Source organism: Apium graveolens, chromosome 2, assembly GCF_009905375.1.
Source record: "Apium graveolens cultivar Ventura chromosome 2, ASM990537v1, whole genome shotgun sequence".
Classification (NCBI taxonomy): Eukaryota; Viridiplantae; Streptophyta; class Magnoliopsida; order Apiales; family Apiaceae; genus Apium; species Apium graveolens.
Window position 1 is genome coordinate 1,561,254 of NC_133648.1, and position 15,218 is coordinate 1,576,471.

Genomic DNA, 15,218 nt, shown 5'->3' on the forward strand with positions numbered 1-15,218 from the left:
TAGCACAAACACAAATTAGTCATTTATTTTTATGAAACAAATTATACCGGAAATATTCCTATAATCACATCTAATGTATCATCGAAGGACATTAAAGGGGTGTGATAGTATTCCGATAATCACATCTAATGTATGGACATTAAAGGGGTGTGATGTTTAGTTAAATAATGTATAAAATTAAAATAGCTAAAAGCATGTGATTATAAAAATATTATATTTTTTAAGAATACAAATAAAACTTATTAGTTAGGAAATAATTGATTACGGTACTGATTAGAAATTAATCATCAAATTTAGGAATTCATCAGAAACAAATAACAAATATTTTTATTTAATATTTTTAATAATAATAAATACATAAATTTGTTTATTATAATATATATAATTCAAAATAATTCATACATATTCCTCAAATTAAAAAACTAAATGTTAAATTACTAAAATACTAACTTTTTTTTAATTGTATTTGCGATTTTACTATTTTCTGAAAATATTTGAAAAATTTACTGTAATCAAAAATCAACTAGATATACAACTAGTTGTACTTGTATCTAGTTTTTTCATTGTATTAAAATTACATGAAATCGCAGAAACTCGTCGAGATTGCATTTAATTATATTAAATCGTAAAAAATCGTATTTTTGTAAAATAATTGAAAAAAAAAATATTTTTACAATTTTTTTAAAAGAAAATTGTATTTTGTAAAAATATTTTAAATTTAAATATTTTCCAAAAAAACAAAAATTAAATCATCAAATATTTTTTAAAAATCAATGATTTCGGGAATTTTTAGAACAATGATCGGTAGGCGTGGCACTCGGTCTTTCTTAATTCAAATCGTAAACCGACATCGATTAGGACTCGGCACGCGTTGTTTATATATAACCCACACCACCCCCAAAATCATTTCCCTTTTCAAAATTCCCAATTTTACAAACCCTAACCCTAATACAATCCAATTCAATTCAATTCAATTCAATCATGCTTCTCTCACCAGGCCACTCTCCACGCAATCTCTCATCACCATCGCCATCTCAAAACCCTAATTCAACTCCCAATTACACCAACACGTCATCCTCTGCGTCATCCTCATCATCAAACCCTAGAAAACGACAAGCTGTGCTCGATGAAGACTCGTACGTGGCGGCGATTGAGAAGATTATAGAGCGAGACTTCTTTCCTGATATTCCGAAGCTTCGTGACCGGTTAGATTGGCTTCAGGCGGTTCGGACCGGCGATCCGGTTCAGATTAGAGATGCGCAGTTGAAGATTATTGAACGGAGAGCTGGAAAGGTTAGTTCTTTGGATAAGATTAAGACTCCTGGTTCGACTTTTTTTCGTAATAGCGTTACCGTTGATCTCGATAGTAATCTCGATAAAATCGATAAAAATGTTGTCGATAATGATGTTAATAATGTTGTTAATGATAATGATAATTTTCGTGATGATGGGGAAGTTGATGAGAATTTGAGTTTGGATGGATTTTTTAGGAGGTATACGAGTGAGGATAACGAGAGTTTTTCGAGGTTAATTGAGAAAGTGAATAAGAAGAAGAGGGAGCAGTATGCGTTTTTGTTGGAGGGGGAGAAGGAGGAGGGGGAGAAGAGTTTGGAGGATGTTAAGAGGGATAGGATTACGGATGGGTATGGTACGTCGGATCAGCCGGTGAGTAGTTTGGAAGGGTGGAAGTATACGGCGAAGAATTTGTTGATGTATCATCCGGCGGATAAGGGAGAGTTGGCGTTGACAGAGGAGGAGAAGAATGAGAGGTTGAGTGCGTTGACGAAGGAGATTAGTAGGGCGAATACGAGGTTTCATGGGAAGATGAGTGATTCGGTTAAGAAGGATGAGGATGATTTGGCTGTGCTTTATGCGCCGGTTGCTGGGGGGACGCCGCATCCGTTTTCGTTGTCGGATAGGAGTGGTGATAAGTTGAAGAAGTATGATTTGGATGATTTGAGGAAGACGCCTAATCCGTTTTATGTTGAATCGAATAAGAAGGCGGATAATGGGTATAGTTATGTGAAGACTCCGTCGCCTGCTCCGGGAGTGGATGAGTCACCGATTATTACGTGGGGAGAAATTGATGGAACTCCTCTGAGATTGGACCCTGAAGATACCCCGTTTGATATAGGTGGTAGTGGTGATGGGCCCCAGTTTAAGATTCCATTGCCACCTACAAGAGATTTGAAAGCTCATTCTTTGTCTAGAGATGCTGCTCGTAAAATTAGGGAGAGGTCTAGGATGACTCAGAAACCACCACTGCATTCACCACTTAGAGGAGGAAGTGCTAGCCCAAGGGCCCGAACTTTGTCTCCTGCTGCTCAGAAGTTCTTCAGAAATGCAATTGCTAAGTCCTCGCACTCTGTTGATGAATCTTTGCGTGCTAGCTATCGTGGTGCAAGTCCCGGGGCTGGTACCCCTAAAGCTGGAAGGAGTATGTCAAGGCTTGGAAGAAATGACAGCACAATATCAAGGTCACCTTCTGTAAGAGAGGGATCTAATCCCCCTTGGTAATTTGTATTTCTTAATGAATATGATGGTATGGTCTGAGGATTGAAGATTGGCCAGTGCTTAATACATTAACCAATAACATGCGTAACCATACCTAATAATCGTTTCTGCTTTAAATGTACTGGCACAGTGAAGTGTTGCCGATATAATATCCGTACTTGGTTGCTGTTCTTTGTTCATTTAGTTCTTTTATGATTGTATCTACATATTATATGTTTGGACCTTTGGTGTGAAGTAGTTTTTCTTGCGGTTTCTTTAATGGTAAGACATAAATTAAAACAACGTTTGAAGTTTGTTGTGATTACTTTAGTAATATCAAATATAAGAAATGACTGTCAGTTTGTCAATAGACATATAGATTCAGTTTAGACTCGATGATTAGAAACAGAGCAAGAAAACAGAAGCTCTTCACCACCAATTTTTTTTTGTTTTGTTCAAGTTTTAGCTCTAATTTTAAGTATGCCAATACGGCTGTCGTGTCACGTCACCTACCAATTGCTTACTTGGGGAATCGCAGGGTGTCATGGTGATGAACTATCCTGCGAGTTTCTGTTCTTATCCCCCATAGGAAATTAGTTTATACCTTGGTGGTTCTAGCTGTTAATATAACATCATTCGAGAGGGTTATATGTTAAAGATGTATTCTCTTTAGAGAATATCTTCTGACTTGCTTATAACCTCAATAGGAAATCAGTTTATACCTTAGTGGTTCTAGCTGTTAATATAACTTCATTCGAGAGGGTTATATGTCAAAGATGTATTCTCTTTAGAGAATATCTTCTGACTTGCTTAGAACCTCAATTTTATATCATGATTGATTTTGGATCTGTTTTCCAATTAATTTTAGCAAAATTCTGCTTTTTTCTTGAAGAATACATTTCACAGCATTTTTGTTTTAGCTCTCCTAAATGTTTGGGGGGAATTGTCTTTTTATCGCTTGTTGCATAAGCCATTTTGTGATGCCATTTAGATGTTACATCTCTGGAAAACTTATGTATTTTAGAGTATTCAGCTCTTATTAATTGGGATTGCTGCTTTAGATAATTGTTTCATTACTTTTTAGAGATATGTTTAAGGGTTAAGATAAATGCAGGTTACCACCTATCTACTATCTCCGCATAAGATTTAAACAAGCCACCTTTACCATCTATCATATAGACATTTTTTGCAAACTTACTTCGCAGGGCTGTTAAATGATCAACAGTGCCAATGGCAATTGCATGATATCCTTTTTATCCTTTATGTTTTATGTCTGTGGTCTGTATATACATCACCATGATTTGACTTTTAAAATTGCCTTTCTCATCTTTTATTGTACCGGTCACGCAGAAATACTAAAATTAACATGCACAACAGCAAAGTGGCATCTGTTCTGTTACATTCTTATATACTTCTATCAAACATAGCCTTATAGCATTGAATTTCCTTTCCCCTGACCGCTGAGTTGTGTTATATGTAATATTCTTCAGTCAGTCAGTGTATGCATTGTCTGATGGTTACTAAATTGTTGTTAATTGTAGTCCATAAGATGCAGAAATACCTCTTTTTCTTAATAATTGAATATGGTTTTTGATGGCAGCTAGCAAGTATAAGTTCTGCCCTTCTGCCCATGAGTTGAAAATATGTGACATCAAATTCTTCATCGATGACAACATCTAATTTTATATTTTTTGTATTTAGCAATATTATAAGCTCCAAGTCGCTTTATTTTAATGCCAATAATGAAGTTTCTTGTGATCTGTTTCTTCCTGATTCCAGCTTCTTGCTTGAATTGGTTGGTTTGTGTTTAATATCTTCCCTGTTTCTTCATTAGCATGTGTTACACTCCGGCAGATATACTTTCTTATGGTTATCAATTATCATTATATCTGTAGACAGTAAATTAGTGCAGCACATGGGACGATTAAGAACTGAGTAGAGCTTGTATCTGCTAGGATTGAGTAACTATCTAAGAACTGATATTGACTTTAACATGTGAACCATGCTTCTTTATGCTAGAATTCATATGGTCTAGATTCCAAAATCATGAATTTAATGACAAGCAACGTTTTTCTTTTGATTAACTTGTGATGAATCTGCAGCACTTTTGCTTCAAAACTGAGTTTGTAGTTGGGAGCTCATTATTATTGTTTGTATCATTATAGCTCAGAAATATCTCGGAGATACCACCTGTTCCGGGCACAGGTATGAACTACACAACTCATGTTACATGTGAAGTTTCTTGAATTTGGTATTTGGTAGTCTCTGTCAGGAAGTGCATGCTATAGTCTATTTGAGATTTGCCAATCTGCTTTGAACTTAGAAAGGTATGATCCAAATTGGCTCCGTAGCCTTTTGGCACAAAAAGGTTGAGCAGATTCAATGCTCTATCAAAGTATGCACGGGTGGTTCATGAAATCAAAACCCAGGGGGGATGGGGCTCGTGTTGCATGTACTAGAGCTAGATGTTTCTACAAGTTTTTTATTTTTTATTTTATCGTAGGCAACCAGCAGTCGCTACCCTCGGGTGCGCACGGGTAAACCCATGACCCACGTGAACCAAGATAAACCACATTTAAGCGACATAGTAGTCTGCAAACCACGTGAACTAAAGATAAACCGTATTTCGCCTGCAAACCAAACCAAGATAAACCGCATTTAAGAGACAGACTCTGACTCAGGAGGCATAATTATAAATAAAGCATGTCAATTATTTACCCTAATAGTGAATTAATTGTTAAATCGGGGATTAAATGGAAGATCAATCGAAGGAAAAAATGGACATATTTATCAAATTACATATTTCGTAATTATTTAAATTTAACTGAAATTTTTAATTATATTTAATAATTTATTTTGACTAATTTTGGCTTATAGCCTTACAAATGAGTATCTGTTCTCAACAATTCTCGGGGTGAGCCAGGATCGAACCCAGGGACGACAGAGGATAAGCCTTTTACCACTTGAGCTATCCAACAAGAATTCACATGGATTAATTGGATTTCAAAAATTAAATTGGTCATGTATTTACAAAAATATTTATAAAATTCGTGATTACTTTCGAGTATACGAGATTAATGTTAGAGATTTTATTTTTTGTCAAAATATGTTCTCAAAACAAAAGGTTGTCACCAATTAATTTTTTTGATGATTTCTTATACGATTATATTAATCCAAAAATACTAAATTTTGAGCATTCCGATATATTCATTGGCATTTGAGGACATTGAATATACAACATCCATTTATTCAATCTTAAAGCATCTTATCACATTTGCTAATTTTAGTTTTTAATAACACGCAAAAAAAAACTTTATATTTACCGTAAAAAACTTGAACCGATAGATGTTGGGCTCTTATCTAATTAGAATCATACTATCTCCATCTCTCCCAATTCTTATTGTTTTTAAGAGAGTGTCCGACACGTATATTAAAATAAATCTAAAGTATATTTTTGTATAACTTTTTTAAAAAAAATTCTTTTTCTAAATAAAAGTTTAAACATTCTACTTTTATTCAGAAAACGAAATTTTTTTAAAAAAATTATAAAACTATACTTTATATTCATCTTAAAATACGTGCCGAACACTCTTTCAGAAACGATAACAATTGGCCGGGAGTAAGAGAGTGGATTAGTTTTCAAAATATCCACGTTTTAATTAGGACCATTGACTAAGCTTACTTTTAATTCAATCAGAGATAGTTAGCAAATTGTACATTACTATTGGACAAAAATCAAACAAAAAAGGCAAGATTAACATCCAGTGCATTGAGCACGATTGGATAACTCCAGTTGTAGGGAGTTTATCATCTGTCATCCAAGGTCCTGATTCTGGCTCACCCGAAAATTATGGAGAATAAATACTCATTTATAAGTTATAAGTCATATTATTAAAAAAAAATATCTGGTGCATTTTCTTGATTGTTCTGTCAACCTTGCTTTCAGAGACTGAGGCCAGTGGCGGCCGGCGGGCGCCACCCCAAAGTCCGGTATAATCATTAAATTAGTATTACAATTTATAAAAAAAATTACATATTTATATATTTAGTAATAAAAAAAATTATTTTCAATTTTTGCCCCCTCAAAAATATATAATTTTTTGAATTTAGTATTAATATTAATGATATTTACAATAGTTATGAATTTAGATACAAAAATTAAAGTATATATTGTATATTAAAATTATTAAAAATAATATTTATTAATTTATTTAATATATAATAAATTAAAAATATATATTAATTATTCTAGAAAAAAATTCGCCACCCCAAACCTCGACTTCTGGCTCCGTTCCTGCTTGCTTTATTTGTAAATTTTTACATTCAAGAAATTTCATGTATGAACTATAAACCCAGTCATTATCCACACAGTCTTCATCAAATTTCACATGTTTTAATTCTTCATTTTTTCCTATCTAAATATTACAATGCGTGGTCAACTAATTTCATGATTCTCTCCTATCCTATATCTCCTTTACTAATTTACCAAATTCAAATCAAACTAATCATTCCTTAAATAAATTGATCTTCTTCATCGCAGAGTTCGATTCTCGCTCATTTCAATATTTTATTAAAATATATATATACTAATTTATAAAATTATAAACCCATGTATGTTTTAAGAAAAAACTTAGCTCATAATAATCCAAATTAATACAACAGTTAATTCCCATAATTGTTTATTTATTTGATTATTCAAGGTTAAATGACCGGACTTTAACTATAATTTACATATTACATTTTTTAATAATATTAAAATTTAAAAAATACATCGTATACTTTGTAATCAGTGAGAAGTCAAAGTGATAATTATTTTGTCACTTTTTTGTACGATATATAAGCCTAATTATTAAAAATATATATCTTTTATCGCTACAACTTTTGATTCAACAGATACTTATTTGAATGTTATATATTTGACTAGAAAAAGTCGAACCAAAAATTACTAAACACAAGATCTAAATTATTTTGGTAACAATATAATTTTTTTTATTAGTATAAGAGATTAAAAAAGATCTTGAGAAAAAAAGATTAAGACTCCGTTTGGGAGTGCGGTTAAAAACTGCTGTGTTTGACAAAAAGTGCTGTCGAAAAAATTAGATGACTGTTTGGTATTTTTTTTAATTTATACATATTTTGAGATATAATATATAAAAATAATATTTTTAAGAAGGTTTGATGATGAAACGGATAGCTACTCCCCGCAAAAACTGAAAATTACATAATTTTGCTAACAGCAGCTGACCAAAAACATTTTTTATGAGAGCAACTTTTCTTTTAAAATTTACCAAATACCTTTGTCACGATTTTTCAGCAAAAAAAACCGCATGCCAAACGGGGCCTAAAAAAATACTAGTAAAAAGTCAAAAGTGTTTGGATGGTGAATAAAAACTCGTGGACCAAAGCGTGTATAAATAGAGTTAGTCCTCCAAAGTCCAAACACACCTTAAAATTTCCTTTTCTCACTTCGCATCAAACCTATACATACAACCTATACACACAGCAAGTATTCCATGTTCAGCACTAGTATCTTCATTCTTTAACCGTCTCCCCACATATACATACATATATACACACAGATATCAAAGTAAGTTTCTTTTTCCACTTTTCTTGAGGCATTTTTCAATCTTTTTTCTTATAATAGCTCTTTGTTTGATGTTTAAATCATGATTATATGTGTTTGCATGTTTGATTTTTACTTGCTGATATGGGTTTTTGTTGGTTTAAATTATGCTATTTTTTTTACTATTTTTGTTGAATTTATGCTATTTTGTTACTAATTATTTGGAATTATGCTAATTTTGTACTAATTATGTGATTACATTGAATAATAATGCTTAGGTTTTACATGCTGATATGGGTTTTTGTTGCTTGATATTATGGTAATTTTTTAGTAATTTTGTTGAATATATGCTATTTTTTATTAATTATGTTGAAATTATGCTAATTCTGTACTAATTATGTGATTGGTTTGAGTATTAATGCTCAATTTTCAGATGCTGATGTGGGTTTTTGTTGGTTGAGATTGTGCTGATTTTGTACTAATTATGTGATTAGTTTATATATTAATGCTTATTTTTTACATGCTGATATGGGTTTTTGTTGGTTCAGATTGTGCTAATTTTGTACTAATTATGTGATTAGTTTAGATATTAATGATTAATTTTTAGATGCTGATATGGGGTTTTGTTGGTTGAGATTGTGCTAATTTTGTACTAATTATGTGATTAGTTTAGATATTACTGATTAATTTTTAGATGCTGATATGGGGTTTTGTTGGTTGAGATTGTGCTAATTTTGTACTAATTATGTGATTAGTTTAGATAGTAATGATTAATTTTTAGATGCTGATATGGGTTTTTGTTGGTTAAAAGTATGCTAGTTTTGTACTAATTTTGTGATTATGCTGATATGGGGGTTTGTGTGTTGAAATTATGCTAGTTCTGTACTAATTATGTGATTAGTATAAATATTGGTGCTTAATTTTATAAAGATATTTGATAAAGTAGTGGGCTAGTGGCTCTATTGCTTTTCATATATGATGTTATTTGAAAAGATTAAATCTTTTGCAAGTATCTGACGTTGGAATGATCCTTATTTGTATAAATATTATGGGCAAGTTACAATAATGATAGGTTATGATGTGAAGATTGATTTTGCTACGAGGTTTAGTTTAGAGCATTGCTTTTTCGGTCATTGCGGAATACATTGTATAGCAGAACTGCAAATTGAACAACTTCATCTTGATTTGGATATGTTATTGTTATAGATTATAAGTTTTGAGAATTGTTCAACAGGGTAATTACTTTACTTGCAAAACGTTTTTGTCTACAGGTTCTTTATCGTCTTTTATTCGATGAGTAATTATGACTGATAACTGATAAATATTGAATTAAAAGAGTTACCAGGGTCGTTGAGACCTTGAGAGACCATACATCTCCCGTATAGTTAGCATAAGGTATCTCAAGGAAGTGTAATATTTACTGTACATACAAACATATATCTATATCTGTATGTGCGTATGTTTGATAGAATCTCTGTTCGTACTTCTGTACGGGTTAAGTTGAGATTTCACTCTGGTGGCATCTTGCATCATGAGATGTTACACACATATTTACTTGTGCTTGTTTTGTTTCTAGCAGATTCTAGTTTGATACCAAATTCTGTACATATATACATGACGTTGAAGATGCCATCCGTAAGTCCTGACTCATCTGATCAGGATAGAGAACCATTTGTTGAGGTTGATCCATCTGGACGTTTTGGTAGATACAGTGAGTTACTAGGTGTAGGTGCTGTTAAAAAGGTTTACAGGGGATTCGATCAAGAGGAAGGTCGAGATGTTGCATGGAATCAGGTGCGTTTGAGAAAGTTCAGCGCGGACCCGTCCGTCATCAGTAGGCTTTTCTCCGAAATTGAGTTGCTACAATCACTGAAGAATGAGAACATTATTGTTCTCTATAGTTTCTGGAAAGACATTGAACACAATACATTGAATTTCATCACTGAGGCATGCGCATCAGGTAATCTGAGGGATTACAGGAAAAAGCATCGTCATGTGTCAGTGAAGGCCTTGAAAAAGTGGTCAAGACAGATACTGGCAGGTTTGGACTATCTGCATAACCATGACCCGTGTATTATTCATAGGGACCTGAATTGCAGCAACATATTCATCAACGGGAATATTGGGAAGGTATCTACTCTTCTTCCTGTATATAATGTTTACTTTAAATAGCAAATATGGTTTTGTCTTAGCTCATTCCATCCACCATGTTGTGAGAATGCATGTAATAATTTCTTTTCCATCCTCTTTTCCTGTATTCCTGTAGACTGTAGTCGTCGTTGATTTCTAGTTGGTATCAGCCGGCTTCTTATATTTCTCGTACCATTGTGTTCTGATTTTTGTTCATCAATTATAGAATATTCTTTTTCTAAAATGTTGTATTATAATCACAGGTCAAGATTGGCGATCTTGGATTAGCTACAGTTGTTGGGAAGAGTCATGTTGCTCATTCACTGCTAGGGACACCTGAGTATATGGCGCCAGAGCTGTATGAAGAGGACTACACGGAGCTGGTAGACATATACTCATTTGGTATGTGCTTGCTTGAAATGGCTACAATGGAAATACCATACAGTGAGTGTGATAGCGTCGCCAAAATATACAAGAAGGTCACAGGTGGAGTGAAGCCTCAGTCCATTGACAAAGTAAGTGATCCAGACGTGAAGGCATTTATCGAAAGATGCATTGGCCAGCCCCGAGCAAGACCCTCGGCCTCTGAACTTCTGAAGGATCCTTTCCTTGCAGAGACAGAGAATCCTGAAAGTGACACTAATATTATTTGATTGTGTTTCACTTGGAATGTATTGTTGATGACAGGCATCCACTAATTTCTCTTATGCATTCATGTTTCAAGGTTTTCTTCTAGTAATATTTCTATTTTATATGTATAGAAATTCATGTTTTACTATGTGTTTGTTGTCACTTAGCAATTAAAATATACAGTTTACGAAGTATTTTCTGGCATTATGTACTGCTGTGTTATTGTAGACTTGTAGTTCATGGTACTTGTAGTTTCTTTAAGCATGAATATTAAAACTCTGATCCTCTATTGTTTGTTTTTTGAGTGATTCTAATCTTCTCTTTTAGCTAGTTGATCACACTCACACACTGCCTTTCTTTTTTGCTAGTTAAACAGCCATCGACAAGTTTCGAACCCTCAATATCCTGATCGACAAGTTTCGAACCCTCAATATCCTGATCGACAAGTTTCGAACCCTCGATATCCTGGCTGGAGAGCTAGTGATTCTAATACCATGAAATTTACAGAAATGTTCACACACACACATGTGCATACCACGCATGTTCTCCCAACATATAATATAGTCAAAACAATGTGTCATGCAAGCATATATACTTATAAAAAACATATAAACTAGGCATAAAATCCTTGGGATTGGGGATTGCCTAGTCTAAGCAAACAAAACAGTCCAGTTACCTCCCATCCATTTGCTCACAAGCCGTGCCGTTGTGGGTGTATGCTTATTACACAAACCAAACAAGACTTCACCCGCACTTCATCATCTCACTCACCTTTTCTTTATCTGCATTTGCAACTCCATGTTATTCAACTCTTTCACTTTCACCTTTTCTCCTTCCCCATACCACCAAGTTCTACCACTTCTAGTATATTGAGAGAGTTGAGGTCGGTAAGGTCTGCTGGGGTGCACTGTTTCGAGAAGCGTTTTTCGAGGCTTAAAACTAGGATATTATGCTTCACTCGTGCGCTTAGCACTTTGACCAGAGCTTGTACATATATAATAAGACTGCCCCCTTGTCCTAGTCTTTATAAAAGTGTGATGAAATTTACTTAGCTGGTTTTCTTGATAAGAAAAGAGTCCAAGCTCCGTCTTTCGTACCATATACAGAAGATTTGTTGTTGTTGTTGTTGTTGTTGTTGTTGTTGTTGTTGTTGTTCTTACATTTCATGAGCTATATCTTGCAATGGATTCTGGTAGTTCTAAACGCAGTTATTCACTGCATTCAAGTCCTTTTTCGTCTCCAAAGGTTTCTGCACTTCTGAAGATCAAGATTCTTTCTTGGTATGTTGATTCGATTGTTAAAAACATCCTTTCTACTACTTATTTAAATGTTTCAAATGCAGATTGTGATATTTGTTGAGCAAAAACTAAGAAAGATTATGTTCAACTGTTTTAATTGACAGGAGCCAGGAGAGTGGTTTACCTATATCTATTCGTGTTCATGTTGCTGATAGAACTTTTAACCTTCACAAGGTAAGATGAATATTCACTCTGAATCAAGAACTTGGCCACTAAACACAATTGTATAAGTATATCACATTTGATGTTTGTGACTTCTTCTATTGTTCACTTGTATAAAAAACTGTGTTATTGTCATTAACTACATGTTTTTGTGCAGTATCCACTGTTTTCCAAGAGCAGGTACTTGAACAGAAAATTGAGAGATTCAAATGAGGTTGAGCTACCAAAAGATTTCCCAGGAGGACCAGAAACTTTTGAGATGATTGCCCTTTTCATCTACGGAGCTTCCACGTTAGTCAATCCGTTTAATGTTGCTGCACTTAGATGTGCAGCAGAATTTCTTGAATTAAGAGAAGAGCATAACTCCAGAAACCTGTGTGACAGGTTTGATATTTATCTGAACCAAGTTGCATTGCAGAACTGGAATGACACTTTGATTGTTCTTCGAAAGTGTGAGACATTGCTTCCTTGGGCGGAAGAGCTACGAATTGTGAGCCGTTGCATAGAGTCTCTTGCATTTATGGCCTGCATGGAGATTCTTGATCCAGAAAGGAGGAGGGACCAGCCAGTAGTCACACTGGAGGCATTGGCTAGTCAAGCTTGGAGCCTTCAAATAGTGGAGGAGATCGTGGACTTCTGGATTAAAGATCTTATTGCTTTGCCACTTAGGTTTTTTGAAAGGATTATCAACTCTTTAAGAAGACAAGGTATGAGAGAGAAGTATGTTGCTCCCATCATTCTTTTTTACGCGAATAAGTGGGTTCTGTCTGTGAAGACATGCAACTTCTTTAAGAGTTCTAATGATACAAACAGCCAAAGTTTGGATATATTACAAGGTGTTGTTAATTTGCTGCCTATTGGCGAAAATGCTAGCAAGATCATACCTGTTGGGTTTTACTTTTCTTTGCTTTCAAAGTGTCTGGAACTTGGCCTCACAAGTGATACTATTGTTGCAAAGTTAAAAGATTTAATAGTGTCTCTGTTAAATACAGCTTTTGTTGAGGATTTTCTTCTCCCAACAATTGAGACAGGTTCATTCTCTTCCAGCTTTGAATTGGCTACTATGGAGAGCATATTCTCTTCGTATGTGTCAGTTATAGGCTCGAACGATACCCCATTGCCAAGTAAGTCTATTGTTGCAGAATTATGGGACATGTATCTTGCTCATGTAGCTACTGATCCAGTAATGAGCACCAAAAGATTCACGGATCTTATTGAGATTGTACCGATGTCTAGAAGGCATAACCATGACTATCTTTACAGGGCACTGAATACCTTCCTTCAGGTAAACCATCCTTGAAAACTTTTCCTTGATTTCATCTAGAGTTCTGATAATTATTAGAGCAATACTGTAATGGAATTTTCATAATTACAAGTTTCTGTTGGATTTATTCAGGCGCACCTTCAGTTGTCTGAAGAAGAAAGAGAAACGATATGCAAAGACCTTAAATGCCAGAAAATGTCACAAGATATTTGTGTTGAAGTAGTTCAAAACGAGTTGATGCCACTGCGGTTGATTGTCCAGGCACTTTATGTTCAGCAACGAAGCACTCACCAAGCGCTCCAAGACTGCTCAGACTCCTTCAGGTACACGGTTTCTACCAAATTCTCAGAAAGCTTGTCAAGAAGCCAAATTTTAAGTGCAAGTCCATATGTCAATGGAGAGGAAACATGCGGTAGAACCCTAAGTTTTTTTCTGCAGAGAGATTTAGCTATTGAAAGCTCTGAGGCCTCAATGAATGACTACAACATAACAACTTGCAGAATTCAGAATATTGAAGAAGAAATTCTAACATTAAAAGAGAAAATTGAAGTGCAGAACTTCTCAAAGAGAATAAACAAGCCGATTTCAGAAAATGTACAGAGCTTAAAACCACATTGTCTTGGAGCAAGAACGTTGAGCAAGAAGAGAAATCCAACTGGACACATGACAGGTTGCATAGGCTCTCTGAATTTTACATCTCAAAGAAAGTACGCCAATAGTTTACTTAAGGTATTCAAAAGCTTACATTTGCTAGGAAGCAAAAAATTGAAGAAAAAGCCCCGCGCCCCAAGCCTATGGTCAAGATAAATGTAACATGTCAATCATGTAATTATTTCAGTATAAGAATCCGCAAAGTTGAGAAGTATGAACTTTTACTTGCATCAGTAGTAGATGAAAAACCTACAACAAATGATAGGATTTACTGTAATTCAGCTCTGCAGAAGTGGGAACTGTAGCTATAAAACGTCGTTAACATGTTAATATATGATTAAGACTGACAAATGTAAGAGCAACAAATTAGCTATTTGGTTTGAATTTTGAAAGGTTTCCAAGTTCCAAGCTCTCCATGTACTTGAATTGAGCTCTTTTTAATTATAAGAAGAAAACATCAGCATAACATATTAATATCAATCAGTAAAGACATATCAGTTGTCTGCAATTTTAGTCTAAAATTTCATGATCACTTGCCTTGAGGTGTTGAACATTGATGGTGTTCTTGCAATGAGGGACGGTCACAAGATTTGGCTCAACATCACCAATTTGAATTACTTTGGCCATTGCTTGTTGATCTTCTTCAGAAACTCTGCTTTCAAATTTTGTCATTTTAATCTTAACCATCAGTTTTGAATTAAAGAAAATGAAGGGGTGTTCTACCTGCAACAGAATCTTGCTACAATTTTAATATTTTGAATAAAAATTACACATCTTCATAAGTGGTATCTTTATAATATAGAATTTTTCCTTGAGCATCAAATAATTAACTTAGCTCTGTCCAAGTAACTGGCATATGAGGTGAATATTGTGCAGACATTTCCGAGACTGGAAAGCTATGAGGTCCTGGTTGCATTGAAGGATGGCGATCAGAAACCGGTGTTGTACTGTTGTGTATGTGATAACACTTCCGGTATTCATGTTTCTGTGATCATTTATGTGCATCTAGCATTACGCATAAAAAAAG

General features: G+C 34.3%; 3 protein-coding genes across 4 annotated transcripts; all 3 read left to right on the forward strand.

The window, feature by feature from the left end:
* The first annotated feature begins 886 nt into the window (after positions 1-886).
* Positions 887-2,735, forward strand: LOC141706633 (uncharacterized). Its single transcript, XM_074509413.1, has one exon. The coding sequence runs from the start codon at positions 982-984 to the stop codon at positions 2,515-2,517; it is 1,536 nt and encodes a 511-aa protein (XP_074365514.1). The 5' UTR covers positions 887-981; the 3' UTR covers positions 2,518-2,735.
* Positions 2,736-7,921: 5,186 nt separating this feature from the next.
* LOC141706634 (putative serine/threonine-protein kinase WNK11) lies at positions 7,922-11,038 on the forward strand. 2 transcript variants are annotated; one of them, XM_074509414.1, is made up of 3 exons: positions 7,922-8,080; positions 9,636-10,186; positions 10,450-11,036. In XM_074509414.1, the coding sequence occupies exons 2-3, from the start codon at positions 9,671-9,673 to the stop codon at positions 10,837-10,839; spliced, it is 906 nt and encodes a 301-aa protein (XP_074365515.1). In that variant the 5' UTR covers positions 7,922-8,080; positions 9,636-9,670; the 3' UTR covers positions 10,840-11,036. The 2 variants fall into 2 exon arrangements, with proteins under 2 accessions (XP_074365515.1, XP_074365516.1); XM_074509415.1 differs by having other exon boundaries at positions 7,929-8,080; positions 9,633-10,186; positions 10,450-11,038.
* Positions 11,039-11,169: 131 nt separating this feature from the next.
* On the forward strand, positions 11,170-14,899 carry LOC141706635 (BTB/POZ domain-containing protein At5g48130-like). The gene is made up of 4 exons (XM_074509416.1): positions 11,170-12,096; positions 12,219-12,288; positions 12,434-13,561; positions 13,673-14,899. Exons 1-4 carry the CDS (start codon positions 11,999-12,001, stop codon positions 14,345-14,347), a joined length of 1,971 nt encoding a protein of 656 aa, XP_074365517.1. The 5' UTR covers positions 11,170-11,998; the 3' UTR covers positions 14,348-14,899.
* Positions 14,900-15,218: the final 319 nt, after the last annotated feature.